Source organism: Mobula birostris, chromosome 6, assembly GCF_030028105.1.
Source record: "Mobula birostris isolate sMobBir1 chromosome 6, sMobBir1.hap1, whole genome shotgun sequence".
In the NCBI taxonomy this organism is placed as follows: domain Eukaryota; kingdom Metazoa; phylum Chordata; class Chondrichthyes; order Myliobatiformes; family Myliobatidae; genus Mobula; species Mobula birostris.
In genome coordinates, this window is record NC_092375.1 from 136,703,192 (window position 1) to 136,717,489 (window position 14,298).

Consider the following 14,298-nt stretch of genomic DNA (forward strand, 5'->3'; position numbering starts at 1 on the left):
GCATATAAGGGTCTTCTATGTTCCCATTCTCCTAGCTGATGCCCGATGGGCCTGTCTGTGTTCTTATTGCCACAGCCGGGGTTCTATGGCCAGTATAAACAATATCGGTGACAAAGGCGAGTAGATCACTCCAAGATGACTGGTTTAAAAACTATACTATTTGTTAAGACACTGGCTATTGGTTTTGTATATAAAATCTGAATCCATTTAAGGAAGTTCTTTCCAAATTCAAATCTAGGCAATACATTAAATAAATATGGCCATTCTATTCTATCGAAGGCCTGCCGAGCATCCAGTGATAATACTGCTGTATCTTTAGCATCAAATTGTTCATGAGTTATGTTACGAACTCTTCTAATGTTATGGAATCCTTGGCGTTTTTGCACAAAACCATTCTGATCATTATGAACTAGATATGGGATATAAGGATCCAATCTTCTTGCTAAGGCTTTACAAAGTATTTTTGTGTCCGATCCAATTAGACATATCGGTCTAAATGAGGAACATTCTGTAGGAGGTTTGCCTGGCTTCAAGATCAGCGTTATCATTGCCAGCCTTAAAGAGGGTGGGAGAGTTCCATTCCGATAAGATTCGTCATACATATTTAAGAGTGGGACTAGTAATTTTTCTTGGAATATTTTGTAGAATTCAATTGGTAGGCTGTCAGGCCCTGGCGCTTTACCACTGTTAATATTTTGGATAGCCTGCAATCACTCTTCAATTGTTTAACCTCTAACTCCTTTTTTGCATCTTCTGTCAGTGTCTGGAATTGAAACTGATTAATATGTCCCGTTCTTCTGAGGCTTGGGGGCATTCTGATCTATATAAATTTTCATAAAACTCTCTAAAACTGTTATTAATTTCCAATGGGTCTACTGTTAGGCTTCCTGAAGAGGTTATTATACTGTTAATTGCTCTAATTGCACGTGGCCAAGTGGTTAAGACATTGGACTAGCGACCTGAAGGTTGTGAGTTCAAGCCCCAGCCAAGGCAACGTGTTGTGTCCTTGAGCAAGGCACTTAATCACATATTGCTCTGCGACGACACTGGTGCCAAGCTGTATGGGTCCTAATGCCCTTCCCTTGGACAACATTGGTGTCGTGGAGAGGGGAGACTTGCAGCATGGGCAACTGCTGGTCTTCCATACAACCTTGCCCAGGAGGGTGAAGACTTTCCAGGCGCAGATCCATGGTCTCGCAAGACTAACGGATGCCTTTACTTTATTTATGCTCTATCAGACTGTATTTTTTTAAATGCTCCATGCCAAAAGTTTCCCAGCTTTTTCTCCTTGATCGTAATAAGATTGCTTCACATTAAACTTTTTGTAGCTTTATCAGCAGATAATTTATTATATCTGGCTCTCAAAAATAGCAGATCTCTGTTTTGTTGGATCATCCCTTTCATTTAATTCTATCTCTAAAGCTTTAATTTGTTTTTCCAAAGTTTCCAGCTCTGTTTTTTGTTGTTTGGACTTGGAGCTTGTATAACTGATGATTTCTCCTCTAATATATGCCTTGAATGCCGCCCATCTCATGCTGGCACTAGTTTGATCTGTATTTAACTCAAAATAACTATTTATTTTAGTTCCCACAAATTTAACAAGGTCTGGGTTTTATAGCCATCTCACCTGAAATCGCCAGTTAGGGGAACTGTGAATGAATTTCTCCATATGAATACTTAATGAAATAGCAGCATGGTCACTTATTACTATGCTATCATACCAGCAACTTTTAATTTTTGATAACAGCTCTCTTGAGACAAGAAAATAATCAATACCAGACCCAGATTTATGTTTACTTGAATGGCAAGAGTATTCTATTTTGCCAGGGTTTTGTTCGCTCCATACTTCAACCAAATTTATATCCACAATGTATTGTTTTAGTAATTTTCTAGTTTGTGCCTTACAGGTATCTCAGCCTGTAGAGCCATCCATTTCTGGGCTTAAAGTGCAATTAAAGTCTCCTCCAATGATATAAAAGCCTCGTAAAGCAGACAAATTAAGGAAGAATTCTTCAAAAAGTTTAGGATTGTCCTCATTTGGGCCATATATACTGACTAGGTTTAATGTGAAAGAGAGGATATTACCTTGCATAATAACATACCTTCCAACTGAGTATTGGATTGTTTTCATAATTTGAAATGGTATTGTTCTATGGATAAGAATAAATACAGCTCTCGCATAGTTGGCCAGGCCATCTATTCCGCACCAGTTTAATATCTGAAACTGTCAGATGGGTTTCTTGAAGAAAAATTATTTTGGATTTCAGCTGTTTGATCCTATTCATAACCTGTTTCAATTTGGTTAACTTCTTTAATCCCCTAACATTCCAGCTCGTGACTTTTATATTAAAGATATTCTGAGTGCTCGTCTGTTCTATAGATAGTACATGTCAATTATACCAGGAAAAAGGAGTAAGGAATATTACTGCTGTGCTGGGTGCACGACATATATACAGAAAAACAAAAAACACATATACATTTACACAGACATTTGAACTCTTGAATTCCCCCTCCCTTACTCAAAACAAAGAACCATAGAGCTTGTGCTGATCCACTCTATGGAGGAGCAGCTACACTACGCAAACCTAACTCCATAGGCAACTAGTGATGTCCATCAACCATGCACCTTATTATGTCTTGAACATCATATACTCAACCTACTTAGCATAAAAATAAAATCAAAGTAGCCACTGAACTGTATGCCAGTATTGCCTATTATAAATGTTCATTCAGGTCCATGGAGTCCCATCTCAACAGAATTAAGGTTTCAACAAACAAAAATGTTGTAAATAATAAAAATAGGCAAAATAATGAAGCTATTCTGGCAGTATAAACATCCTCTTAAATACAGTATCTTTTCAAGAATCGAATAAAAGAGGCTGAAGTGGCAGTTCTAGTAAAAGAAAAATAAAGGAAGAAAAAGAAAGATGTCTTCTGGGACTCAGTGTCGGCTTATACCTGTTAAGCAGTCAGTATCAGCTGATTCTCATGGGTATGGAAGTAAATAAGTCTCACCACTGCCTTAATCAGACCCCTCAGGCGTGTCCTCGATAGAAATCTTCCACCTCTTTTGGTGATGAAAACAGGTGTATTTTCCCATTGTGGAGGACTCTCATCTTGCATGGATTATGTTGAAATCAGCGGAAAGTTCCTTTTTCGACAAACACTCTTCTGACCATGTTAAACTCGTTTCGCTGTTACATGGTCTCAGCTGAGAGGTCCTGAGTGAAGTAAAGCTTGTCCCCCTCATATGTAATATTACGCTGTTTAGTGGAGCGGAAAACAAACTCCTGATCTTGAAATTTCAGAAACCGAATGAGAACCGGTGCTAGAGTTCGGTGAACTCTTTCTAGAATGAAGGATCTGTCGGTGTCCAGCTCCAGCTAGCGCGGTAGCATGTTTTGCATGAACTCCAGCAGTGGCTGGTTTTCTTCAGCACCCTCCCGGAGGCCAAACAACTGCAAGTTTTTCCTTCGACTCTGATTCTCCAGGTCTTCAGTCTTGGATTCCAGGTAGGCGATTCATTTCATGGCGTTGGTTAGTTCAGCCTTGTTCTTTTCCACGTGCTTCTCTGCTGTCATTATTCTGTTTTCCACTTCTACCATCCGTGTGGTATTAGAAGCAACATTTCGCTTCACCTCTGACATATTGTTTTCCAAGGCACCGACAGAGGGGGCCAGCTTACCCAGGAGGTCATCTATACTGTCCAATTTGGATCCAAACTCAGAGCAAAGTAACTTTAGTTCAGCTAGCACTGCCGTTAGCTCTGCCATGTTGCTGGAAACTTCCTAGTCTTGCTTCATCAATGGAGTGTTGATTTTCGATTTTTTGGAGCCGCGCTTTTGGGTGAAGATATCACAGTCCTTGATTGTAGTTGTTTTTGACCATAGCCCAAGTTCAGTTGGTATCGTTAACTTAGGGTTTTAAAGTTGTTTAGTGCAAGGTTGTACAGAGCTTCCATGTTAAGCTGCCATCTTGGTTCGTGGCTCCATAGCGCCCCCATGTTTATCAAAATAGTTACATAAAATTCAAGTCCGTTCAAACTCAAGCAAAGGGATCTGATACCATATGTAATGAGCATTACTGTACTGTCCGTTCTTGAGAAAATGTGGAAGTAGCAATAATGTCAACTCCAAGAGCAAAACTCAGGATGTCCAGAAACATCAGTGAGAAACTGTCATGTTATCTACTGCATTAAGCTGAAATGTACATTCAGTCAGCATACCATAATAGTTGTGCACTGTTTGAACTCAAGTAAGGATATCATCAGACAGGAATAGTGCAAATAAATTCAGTCATACATCATTCTTTTATATAATCTAGCAAACCACTCTCAAAATTAAAGACTGTCAAACAAAACCAAGATAGCAATTCCATTCTGAATTGCTTTCTCCCCCAAAACCTTACCATTCAGATTGTACATTGAAAACCGATAGGAGAAGTTTGCTAGATTGGTCTCCTGTCGAAGTGGGGACCTCTTTAGCTCTTCAGGCTTCCCGGTGTCCAGGCTCTGATCAGAAAAAGAGGTGGGGGCGAATGTTAGTATCAATATTATAAGGTATTGGAAATAATCCTGAAGGGATTTTGCTTTATGCTGTGTAAAGGTAAACCTTACTTCTGAAGAATCACAACATAACTTAATTCAGCGCAGGGATGATATTGTTTCAACAACACCAAAATTCTGACTCATGATTAATTTTCAGTAACTCAAGACAGAAAGATGTTAGACAGCTTAATATACCAGTATCAGTGTTGTGCACTTTTGGTCACCTACCTACAGGAAAGATGTAAATAAGATTGAAAGAATGCAGAGAAAATTTACAAGGATATTGGTGGAACTTGAGGATCTGAGTTATAGGGAAAGGTTAATAGGTTAGGTCTTTATTCCATAGAACGTAGAAGATTGAGGTGAGATTTGATAGAAGTACACAAAATTATGAGGGGTACAGTTACGGTAAATACAAGTAGGCTTCTCCCTCCACTGAGATTGGGTAAAAGAACAATTAGAGGTCATGGGTTAAGAGTGAAAGCTGAAATATCTAAGGGGAACCTCTTCACTCAGAGGATATGGTACGAGAAATTTAGAAAGGTATATGGATGAGAGGGATATGGTCTGGGTGTTGGTCGATGGGGCTAGGCAGATTAATGGTTCAGCACAGACAGATGGGCCAAAAGGGCCTGTTTCTGTGCTGTGGTGTTCTATGACTCCATGAATAACCTGCCAGCACAATTTTACTCATCTCACACTTAGAAGTTATGGATTGTCCCAATACTGTTAAAACTGCATCTCAGCCCAAAGTTCCAATTCCAAATCAGAACTTACAGTTCTGAATTTGTTTTTGTATTTCTGAGTACTGATCAGCAAAAGATTTTCCACTTTGTATTTCTATCCAGGTGCACGGCGAAAACCCTGGGCCCCGATGTGTGGAGGGGAAGGTGGCCATCTGCACCTCATGAGTCAAAAGCTAAACCATTTAGATCTCTGAACAACTGGAAAGCAGATAATTGGACTTCAAAAACATAGCAACAGTTAGAAGGACATTAAGTAAATTCAGCAAGCCTAGGCGAGAGAATACAAAAGTACAGAAGAGAGACAGCCAGAAATTGTGTTTAATTTGCAGAAGTTGGACTAATCCAAAATGGTCCACCTTTATCGAGTTTTATAAAGTGTTCTTCCCCAACAACTCTCTCCCCAATTGCCCAGAACACCCCACCTAGATGCCACCCATCTCCTCACCCTAGTAGTATTACCTGAACAGTATTCTAGGCCTAATGTCAAATTATCTTCTAAAACATATTATACATGTACAGGGTCTTTGAAGTACAAATGGGAAGTTTAAAAGCTTGATTATGCTGCACATTAATTACTAATTGGGAAGGAATAACATTAATGCGTATATTAGCTAAACATAGAACAAATGTCTTTTAAATGCCTTTAAAAGACATTTCACTTTATTAGCTTATCTGGAGACAAAATTGTAATGAATGTAACTGATAACCAATTACATTATATTTAATAACCATATTTTATACATTTACTATCTACCAGAACATCCTGTTTGGGATTTTTTGAATTCCCCAAATAGTGATTAGCAACAAATTCTCCAGCTGGTGTGATGGATATTTACTTTTTTTTTGCTAATCTCACTTTCTAAACACAGCAACTGCCACTTGAAAGATCAGAAACAGATGAGTAAACTTTTAATTAATATTGCTTTGCTTGACTTCTGGTCATAAATGGAAGTCAGTCTTCAGTTCTTAACATGCAAATTGTAAGCAGTAATTGGCTTGAAGTTAAAAACACAGCTTTTCAAAAAACCTCTGATTATAGCACATGTGCTCTATCTGTAGTAACTCAATGCAGCTGCTTTTTGCTGCTGAAAGATGCAGTACAGGACAATGGATTGTTTAATTTGGCTTGTTTCAAAACAGTCAAGCTGACTCCAGGTTGTTTTAGTTCAAAGAAGCTTGTAGACCAGATGGATAATATCATTTAGCATGTCAATAACTGATCTATCAATGCTGGGAGTTTTATGTACTCAAGGAAGTAGCTTCACAGCATTGAGATCTATGTCTCCAAGATGCTTTTAGATCTTTTGTGTTAAAATGTATCTGAGCAAATATCATAGGTGTTTGAAGTCATTCAAGTGGTAGAAAAAGAGTATAAATGTTGAGAGCAGTTTAGACTTATCAGGAATGGTATAAGGAACATCAAGAAACATAGGGTGAACTGAAATCCATTTCTTTGTTTTGGTTTCAATGATGGACGATTTGTTTGTCTGCATCATTGGTATGTCGTTTTAGTTTATAGGAACTGTACTTTATTTGGAAATCTTATGTCCTGAGTAGAGGACCCATCACTCAAATTACTGATTATTGGCAACTAAACTCTCATGGAGAACATACAGGGAAGTAAACTAGGGAGAAGATTCTACAAGATCTTATTTAGAGAAGCAAGGGGAAAGTGATTGCAATGTCTGTGGAGGAACCCTTTGGAATAGTGACCATAGTTTGTTGAACTTCAAGGTAACCATGTAAAGAGGGTCTCAAAGGGTCTCGGCCCGAAACATCGACTGTACTCTTCTGCAAATGCTGCCTGACCTGCTGAGCTCCTCCAGCATTTTGTGTTGCTTGGATTTCCAGCATCTGCAGATTTCTCTTGTTTGTGTAAAGAAGTAAAATTGGTCCTTGAGCCAGGGCCCTAAATTGGGGAAAGACATTGGAAGCAGCTGCTGGAGGAAAAGAACATCTGATAGATGGGAGGTGTTTTCAAACTAGATAGCAAGATATCAGAACCAGCTTGTCCATGTAAGGGTAGGAAGCTAAAGACATCAAGTTTGGGCAATCTTGATTGAAGGTTTGAACAGGGAAAAGGAAACCTTTGTCAGAGGTAGGAAATTGTTATCAGGCAAGTCACTTGCTTATAGAGGATAACGGAAAAAACTTTAAATAATTAGCAGGAAAAAAAAGGGGGCCATGAAATGATTTGACAATCAGGATTAAGGCGAATTCTACTGGAAAGAATACTGGGAGCCAAGGAAAGAATAGCTTCCCTCAGAGACAAGTCACTTGGTATGTATGTAGCCAGGGGATATGAACAAGATCTTAAATGAATACTTATCATCAATTTTCACCAGGGAGAAGAATGCAAAAGTTAGAAAGTAAAGAGAAGGCATAGGCTCATAATCTGGAACAGATCTACGAAAGGTGATTGATAAGTTCGTGGCCTAAGGTAGACGGAGTCAATTTTAGAAAAATCAGCACATTTACACACTTAGTCCAGTGGTTGTGGAGCATACGGATCCCCTCTTTGTATAAGTCGGGGTCTTGGACCTCCAGAAGTGGTCCACAGCAGGGGTGATTGATAAGTTCATGGCCTAAGGTAGAAGATGAGTTATTCACTTCAAACTTTCTGCATTTTCACACAGAGTTGAACTGCATGCGCATGTAACGAGAGCTGTATAACTCATCTCCTTCTACCTTAGGCCACAAACTTATCAATCACCCCTGCTGTGGACCACTTCTACAAATAAGGGATCCGTATGCTCCACGACTGCTGGACTAAGTGTGTACATGCAGGAGGGGACTAGGATGAAAAATAAATGTGCTAGGTTTTCTAAAATGGACTCCTTCCACCTTAGGCCATGAACTTATCAATCACCCTTCGTATATAAGAAAGGAGAATGTGCTAGAAATACTAGAGCAAATTAAGGTGGTTATATCTCAAGAGTCATACCAGATCTATCGCAGGATGTTAAGGGAAGAGACTGCCACTGGGACTTTGACACAAAAATTTAGTTTCTTCAACAGCCGTGGGTGACATACTAGGTAATGATATTCTCTTGGCTAAAAAGCGCTGTAGGAAAAAGTTTAGAAACTTAAAGGCCAGTAAGCTTTACACAGTGGTAGGGAGACTGTTGGAAAAAATAGGATTAATGCTCACTTGGAAAGACAGGAACTAATCAGCAGTCAGTGTAGTTTTATGCAGGGGAGATCACGTCATACAAATTTCCTTGATTTTGAAGTGGTAACCAAGGAGATTTATGAACTCAAGGTGGTAGATGTTGGCTAAATGGAATTTAATAAGGTTTTTGACAAGGTGCCGCATCATAGATGGGTCTAGAGCAGGGGCTCCCAACCTGGGTACCATTGACACCTTGCTTAATTGGTATTGGACATGGCATAAAAAGGTTGGGAAATCCTGGTCTAGAAGGTCATGACACGAGATTCGAGGTGTGTTGATGAACTGGATCTAAACTTGACTGGATAACAGGGGGCAAAGTTAGTGGTGAATGGGTGATTTCTGACTGCAAATCTGTAACAAGTGATGTACAGAGATTGATTGCGCGGCATTTGTTGTTGGAGGCAAGAGTGGCTATCGGACTCCTGGAAAATGACACTGGAGAGGTAGTAATGGGGGACAAAGAAATGGTGGGCAAACTTAATGAGCACTTTTGCGCCAGTCTTCACTGTGGAAGACACTAACAGTATACCAGAAATTCAAAAGTGTCAGGGGGCAGAATTGAGTGTAGTTGCTATTACTAAGGAGAATATGCTTGAGAGGCTGAAAGTCTGAAGGTAGTTAAGTCACCTGAGCCAAATGGACTACACCTAAGAGTTTTGAAAGAGTTTGCTGAAGAGATTGTGGAGGCATTAATAAAGATCTTTCAAGAATCACTAGATTCTGGAACGGCTCTGGAGGACTAGAAAATTGCAAATATCACACTGTTCTTTAAGAAGAGGGAGGCAGATAAAACAAAATTATAGGCAGTTAGCTTGACTTCAGTGCTTGGGAAGATGCTAGAGTCCATTGTTAAGGATGAGGCTTTGAGGCACATAGAGGCACATGGTAAAATAAGTTGAAGTTTTCTTAAGGGGAAATCTTGCCTGACAAATCTGTTGTATTCTTTGAGGGTATAAGAGGCAGAAAAGACAAGGGAGAGCCAGTGGATGTTGTTTACTTGGATTTTTAAAAGGCCTCTGACAGGGTGTCACACATGAGGCTGCTTCACAAGATGAGAGAAAACAGTACTAAAGGAAAGATACTAGAATGGATGGAAGATTGCCTGACTAGTAGGAATCGAAGAGTGGGAATAAAGGGGGCCTCTTCTGATTAGCTGTCAGTGACTAGTGTTACATAGGGTTGGTGTTAAGACTGTTCCTCTTCACATTTATGTCAATGATCTGGATGACAGAATTGATGGTTTCATGGCCAAGTTTGCGGACGATACGAAGATAGATAGAGGGCAGGTAGTATTGAGGAAGCAGGGAGTCTGCAGAAGGACCTAGACAGATTGGGAGAATGGGCAAAGAAGTGGCAAATAGAATATGGTGTAGGGAAGTATACAGTCATGCTTTTCTGGTAAAAGGAATAAAGGCATAAACTATTTTCGAAACGGAGAAAATTTAAAAATCAGAGGTGGTGTTTGTTTCAAGAGGACTAGAATATAAAAGCAAGAATGTAATGTTGAGGGTTTACGGCACTTGTGACTCTTATCCAAGAAAAGATATGCTGGTATTGGACAGAGTCCGGAGGAAGTTCACAAGAATGATTCCGGGAATGGAATGGTTAGCACCCGAGGAGCATTTGATGACTCTGAATGTACTCACTGGAGTTTAGAAGGAGGTCAGGGGGAGGGGGGAGAGAAGCATCTCATTGAATCCTATCAAATATTGATAGGTCTAAATAGAGTGAACGTAAGGAAGACGTTTCCTATAGTGGGTAAGACTAGGGACAGAGGGCATAGCCTCAGAATACAAGGGCGTCCCTTTAGAACGGAGATGATGAGGAATGTCTTTAGCCGAAGGGTAGCAAATCTATGGAATTCATTTCCACAGATAGCTGTGGAGGCCAAACTGAATATATTTAAACTGGAGGTTGATAGGCTCCGGGAAGGAGACAGAATCAAAGGTTATGGGAAGACGACAGGAGAATAGGGTTGGGAGGAATAATAAATCAACCATGATGGAATGGCAGAGCAGACTTGTTGGGCCAAATGGCCTAATTTTGCTCCCGTGTCTTACAGTGTTATAAAAGGCATATGCGAATGCAAGGGGTATGACAGGTATGTTTACAGAAAGCATAGAAATTAGAATTAACATAGATAAGCATCACGGTCAACATGGATGAGGTGAGCCATAAGGGTTGTTTTCTTTCCTATATGTTTCTATGATACTACCGGTATACAACTAACTATAATTGTTTGCATCTCAGAAATAAAACTGGTACACAGACCCTCAGCTATATGCCATCTAATTACCTGAGTGAGCCTGTCAAGTTCACCGAGCCAGGCACCAAACATTTTATCCAAGTCCTGGTCCTCTTTATCACTATCTTCCTCTGCAGCATGGTCCACATCTTCATCGGACGTTTGATCCATCTGTAACCAGATGGGAAAACAACAATTAGATGTAAAAATGCAATTCTATGCTCGACAAGGAATCAAAGAACTAAATGCTTGATTAATTATATTGCCAAATGCTGTTGAAACCTACCATTTCTACAAGCAGTTTTTAAGGAAGTTGAGAGGTACAAATCAACCTAGAATTAACTCACTCATACGCTCAACCACGGATAAATGCAGAAAAAGGCCAACAGTTTCAAACTCATCACACTAACATACATGGTTCACAAATATCAAGATCCTGTAAGTGCTATGATTCTTCCCTTTAGAGCACAGGAAGTTAAGGAGAGATGCAATAAACAGAACTTGATCATAAACAAGTGCAGAAAATGATCATTTAGAATAAGAACCCAAACGTGTGATGGTACCAAATTCAGTAACAACTTTAGAAATACATCTGGGTTATTAATCAAACTACATTATGAAAATCCTGTACATAAGGGGCTGGGAATGCATGGTCAAACTTGATATCTTCTCAAAAAGCCAAATCAGTTTAAGAAACATTGTTTGATCAAAAGTGCTTTACTAAATTGACCTTTTTTGTATGCTGGATTTTAATTATTCTGCTACCAGTTACCTACCTTAAAAGGACCACAATCTTGTCGTGGGGTTTGAAGGCTTGTGAGCCTCAATAACCCAGAGAGCTTTTGTTGGCTGGAGTCAGGGCCTTGAGTGTAATAGTTATCTTACACTGCCGAGTTCACAGCTCAAGGATTCCATCCCTAAAACACTTCTTTATTTCCCCTTGATGGCTTCTGCAACCCTGCTTATACGTCATGTCGTCTAAATACTGCCAACAATGTAAACTTTGCACCATTAACAACAGAGATTAATTTTTAACTCCCAATTACACAACATCATTATTTTAAAATTCTCTTTCTTGATTTTGAATCTCTCCCCATTACTGAAGAGGAAATAAAGAAAGCAATTTTTTCAATGAACTCTGGTAAAGCACCTGGCCCGGATAGGTATACAGTTGAATTTTTAAAATCTTTTTCAGACTTACTTTCTCCCTGATTACGTAGAATTTTTAAAGATGCTCTATCTGTAGGTAAATTACCACAATCCTTTTATGAAGCATCCATCTCTTTAATTACTAAAAAAGATAAAGATCCCACTTAATGTGCATCATACAGACCTATATCTTTGTTGAACGTGGATTCTAAAATCTTTTCCAAACTATTAGCAACTAGAATAGAAAAGGTACTACCACAAATTGTCTCCGAAGATCAGTCAGGATTTATTAAAAATCGTTACTCACATTTTAATGTTAGGAACCTAATGAACATTGTATACGCTACTTCAGCTAAAACTCCAGAATGTGTTATTTTGCTTGATGCCGAGAAGCCATTTGACAGACTTGAATGGGAATATTTATTTAATATACTTGAGAAATTTAATTTTAGCACAAAATTTATATCCTGGATTCAACTGATATATCATACACCTCTGGTTGCTATATTTACCAACAATCAGAGATCCCCTTTTTTTTTTAAGGCTTTTTCGAGGTACTAGACAAGACTGTCCTTTAAGCCTTTTACTATTTGATATTGCCCTGGAGGTCTTGGCAATTGCTATTCGTGATTCACCTAATATATTTGGCATTATGCATGGGAATGGGACGCATAAAGTATCACTATATGCAGATGACCTGTTACTATACATCTCTAACCCAGAGAAATCCATTCCTGCAGTAATAAGACTATTTGCTCAGTTTAGTAGTTTTGGATTGAACAAATTTATCCTGTCAAGTTCTATTATATCTAATTTTTTCTTTCAACCATCTAGAATTGATCAAGCTTTTCTTCTATGGAAAACAAAGGGAATAACATGTTTTCATGATTTATTCATGGATGATTGTTTTATGTCTTTTGAACAGTTGTCTAATAAATATAATTTGCCTAGATCACACTTCTTCAGATACTTACAGATTAGAAACTTTCTGAACGCTACTTTACCTACCTTTCCGATATTGCATCAAATTGAAGTTACAGAAAAAAATTTAGGTTTAAACCCCTATCAGAAGAGTTTAAAAGCAATTATTTATGATCTGATTACGAAAATACGTCTAGGTACATCTGATAAAATTATGAATGAGTGGGAAAGAGAACTTCAAATATCTTTATCTACAGAGAAATGGGAGAAAATTCTTCAACCAGTTAATACTTCTTCAATGTGTGCCAGACGTGCCCTGGTACAATTTAAGGTGGTTCACAGGGCTCATAAGTCCAAGGATAAGTTAGCTCGTTTTTACTGCCATATAAATCCTGTTTCTGATAGATGTAATTCTGAGGTAGCTTCCTTGACACACATGTTTTGGTCTTGTCCTCTTCTAGAAAAATATTGGAAAGATATTTTTGATATTATTGCAGTTGTTCTTCATATTGATTTACAACTTCATCCTATTACTGCAATTTTTGGACTACCAGTGATAGACTCTAATCATTTATCCTTGTCAGCCTGTTGTCTAATTGCATTTGTCACATTAATAGCCAGAAGATCCATTTTACTTAAATGGAAACATTCTAATTCCCCCACTATATTTCAATGGTTTTCCCAAACAATAGCATGCCTAAACTTGGAAAAAATTAGGAGTGGTACTATGGATCCTTCGGTTAAATTTGAAGAAACTTGGAGGCCATTTATTCAATATTTCCATATGATGTAAGTTGACCCTTTCTGAATCCTTTGTAGTAATTTTTTGTTCATGTATAGAGGAGCGGAGTTAACGACAAATAATAATTTTAGTCGATGTAATATGACAGCCCAATCTTTGTTTTTTTTTAGTTTAAGGGGTTTTCTCTCTTTATAAAATATCTTTTTCATGGTTAGTTACTATGAGATTGGGAGGTTAAACTATATTTGTTACTTGGAATCTGTGCTTGTACATGTTAACTGTTATTAATGTAATCCCCAATTTCTTTGTATCATTACTATTATTGCTTATGTTTATTAATTTTGAAACTTAAAAAAAAGGTTGAAAAAGAAAGATTTTGAATATCTCCATGTTTTTTTCATCCTTCATGATCACATTTTGCTGTGGGAATTTCTTGCTTTTTCCTGCCATTCCATTTTCTAGGTTACACGGGTGACTATACTTACTGTTTTGAGTGTAAATTGCTTTGGGACATTGCACAGCTCATGAAAGTCACTATAAAATTGAAGACATCCTTTCAAGAGACATCAGAGAAACAGTTGCTATTTGCTTTTGATGTTACTTCAAAAAAAAGATTTATTAAGCAGGAGACAACAACTACGGGTTACACAAAATATCCTTGAATGGGTTTCAGATTAGGTTGTTACTTACAGGCTAGGCTCATACCTGAAAAGTGACAGCTTACACAAGGGACTAGCAACTGACTCTTAGACCACCTTTTCTCGGATAAGAATGGCC

At 38.4% G+C, this 14,298-nt stretch overlaps 1 protein-coding gene across 8 annotated transcripts in view; it reads right to left on the reverse strand.

The window, feature by feature from the left end:
• The window catches only part of raph1a (Ras association (RalGDS/AF-6) and pleckstrin homology domains 1a), a 206,489-nt gene that overhangs the window by 94,382 nt on the left and 97,809 nt on the right, over window positions 1–14,298 (reverse strand). For 6 of the 8 annotated variants that reach the window (XM_072261418.1, XM_072261416.1, XM_072261417.1 and 3 more), the window contains exons 2-3: window positions 10,761–10,880; window positions 4,408–4,510 (exon numbers count right to left, since the gene is read on the reverse strand). In XM_072261418.1, coding sequence (XP_072117519.1) covers window positions 4,408–4,510; window positions 10,761–10,880 — 223 coding nt within the window. Of the gene's footprint in view, window positions 1–4,407; window positions 4,511–10,760; window positions 10,881–11,485; window positions 11,505–14,298 lie in introns of those variants that run through there. The other 2 variants (XM_072261413.1, XM_072261420.1) reach the window with 2 other exon arrangements.